Source organism: Accipiter gentilis, unplaced genomic scaffold (genome assembly GCF_929443795.1).
Source record: "Accipiter gentilis unplaced genomic scaffold, bAccGen1.1, whole genome shotgun sequence".
Taxonomy (NCBI): Eukaryota; Metazoa; Chordata; class Aves; order Accipitriformes; family Accipitridae; genus Astur; species Astur gentilis.
In genome coordinates, this window is record NW_026060963.1 from 59957 (window position 1) to 62177 (window position 2221).

Below are 2221 nucleotides of genomic sequence, written 5' to 3' on the forward strand. Positions count from 1 at the left end.
AGAAGCAGCAAGACAAGGCAGAGATTTACAAGAAAGGGGTGCATGAACTGTATAAAAGGAATGTAACTATAACAGAAAGTTGCGAGCCGTTGGTGGAGCGCAGACTCCCCGGCCGCCCAGTGCTGCTTGCTTGCTATTCTCAATAAATTTATGAATTTTATATAGAATTGACTCTGTCGATTTATAACACTGGGGACACCGTGGCCCTGGGGCCACCACAGCCCTTGGGCCACATGGGGACCACCAGGCCCCGCCCAGGCCTGCTCCGTTGCCATGGCGACACCAGGCGGGGCAGATGCCGCCATGTTGAAGCCGGGCACGACATCCCGGCTCCTCCCCCCCGCCCCCTCCCACTTCCCCGCCCCCTCCCACTTCCCCGCCCCCTCCCACTTCCCCGCCCCCTCCCACTTCCCCGCCCCCTCCCACTTCCCCGCCCCCTCGCTTCCAGTTACCTGCAGGGCGGGGCTGCCAACGACTTCCGGCAGAGCGGCCAATCAGCGCAGCGCAGGAGAGGAGACACGTGGCGCGCTAGCGGGAGATGTGGCAGGATGGAGCTGGAGCGGCACGGTGAGCGGGGGGGTTTGAGGTGACCGGTCCTGACCCTCCAACACCTCCTCAGGCTTCACTTCTCTCCCCGCAGCCCCCAAACGCCGGGTACCGGTGGCGGCCCCGCGTATGGCGGATCCCCACCCTCTCTTCGGTGATACCAGCGCGGCAGGAGGCGGAGGCGGTGGCGGGGCCCAACCAGGCCGGGGTTATGGGGGTCCGCCTCCTGTTTCCTCTCCCTACCCACCTCCCGCTTCTTTCCTGAGAGAACCGGAATCTAGCTTGGCCGTGGTTTACGGCAGCAGTTTGGCCAGTCAGGGCCGCGATATCGTGGACCGTAACGTGAGTGGTACCGGGGGGGGGGGGGCGCCGGTTACCGGGACCCACCCCCTTCACGGCTTTTTTACTTCCCCACAGCTCGATCGGTTCATCCCGCTGGGGAGACTGAAGTATTATTTTGCTGTGGACACTGTCTACGTGGGCAGAAAACTGGGGCTCCTCATTTTTCCCTTCGTGCATCAGGTGAGGGGGGGCCGGTACCGGGGGGGGCATTACCGGAGCCCCGGGGGGGGGGGGGCCTAACGGTGTTTTCCATCCCCCTTTCACCAAGGACTGGCAGGTGAGGTACCAGCAGGATACCCCAGTTGCCCCCCGTTTTGTCGTTAATGCCCCCAATCTCTACATCCCGGGTATGTTTCTGGCCCCCCCATGTCACCTGTCTCCCCCCGTGCCCCCCTCTCTGGTGACATGTGTTATGTGTTGGCCCCCCCCAGTGATGGCTTTCGTCACCTACATCCTCGTTGCCAGCTTGGCTCTGGGCACCCAGAACAGGTGAGGACACTGACACCCAAGTCCCCCGTGTCCCCCCCCCGGAAAGGGGGTGCAAGCAAAACCATGCCCCCCTCTCCAAATTTAAGGTGTCTGTTCCCCCCTCCAGATTCTCCCCCAACAGCCTGGGCTTGCAGGCTAGCTCGGCGCTAGCCTGGTTGATCATGGAGGTGCTGGCTGTCCTCCTCAGCCTCTACCTTGTCACCGTCAACACCGACCTCACCACCATCGACCTCATCACCTTCGCTGGCTACAAATACGTGGGGTGAGAGGTGTTTTTTTTTGGTGTGTGTGTGGGGGTTTGTTTTTTTGGGGGGGGGCTACAGCTTGATAAACCCCCCTCTGCTGACAGCAGGATGATCATTGGTCTCGTCTTTGGGCTCCTCTTTGGCCGAACTGGTTACTACGTGGTGCTGAGCTGGTGCTGCCTCAGCATCTTCATGGTAAAAAAAAAAAAAAAAAAAGGGGGGGGGTGCAGGGAAAAAAGGGGAGTGCTTTTTTTTGGGGGGACACTTCACCCCCTTTTTTTTTTCCTGCTCCCACCCCCCAACAGATCAGGACACTGCGGCTGAAGCTGCTGTCAGAGGCGGCAGCTGAGGGGGTGTTGGTGCGAGGGGCCAAAAACCAGCTGCGGATGTACCTGACCATGGCCATCGCCACTGCCCAGCCCCTCTTCATGTACTGGCTCACCTACCACCTCCTCAGGTGAGGGGGGGCCCCCCTGAACCCCATTTTACCCCCTGCAACCCCACTTTGCCCTCAACTGCTTCAATAAATGCTGCCTGGGGAGCACGGTGTGGTATCTATACCCCATTTTTTTGGGGATGCATTTTTTTTGGGGATGGGG

The 2221-nt window shown here is 60.2% G+C and overlaps 1 protein-coding gene across 2 annotated transcripts; it reads left to right on the plus strand.

Annotated features, from left to right (window-relative positions):
- Nucleotides 1-456: 456 nt before the first annotated feature.
- LOC126037225 (protein YIF1B-like) lies at nt 457-2187 on the plus strand. 2 transcript variants are annotated; one of them, XM_049797495.1, is made up of 8 exons: nt 457-567; nt 641-888; nt 964-1068; nt 1157-1235; nt 1320-1377; nt 1484-1639; nt 1727-1817; nt 1928-2187. In XM_049797495.1, the coding sequence occupies exons 1-8, from the start codon at nt 549-551 to the stop codon at nt 2081-2083; spliced, it is 912 nt and encodes a 303-aa protein (XP_049653452.1). In that variant the 5' UTR covers nt 457-548; the 3' UTR covers nt 2084-2187. The 2 variants fall into 2 exon arrangements, with proteins under 2 accessions (XP_049653452.1, XP_049653453.1); XM_049797496.1 differs by having other exon boundaries at nt 1730-1817.
- The last annotated feature ends 34 nt before the right edge of the window (nt 2188-2221 follow it).

Excerpts from the sequence above, each read along its gene's own strand:
- LOC126037225 (XM_049797495.1), top strand. Across the intron at positions 1,069-1,156 it reads TTTTTCCCTTCGTGCATCAG|GACTGGCAGGTGAGGTACCA; the intron begins GTGAGGGGGGGC and ends CCTTTCACCAAG. Across the intron at positions 1,818-1,927 it reads GCTGCCTCAGCATCTTCATG|ATCAGGACACTGCGGCTGAA; the intron begins GTAAAAAAAAAA and ends ACCCCCCAACAG.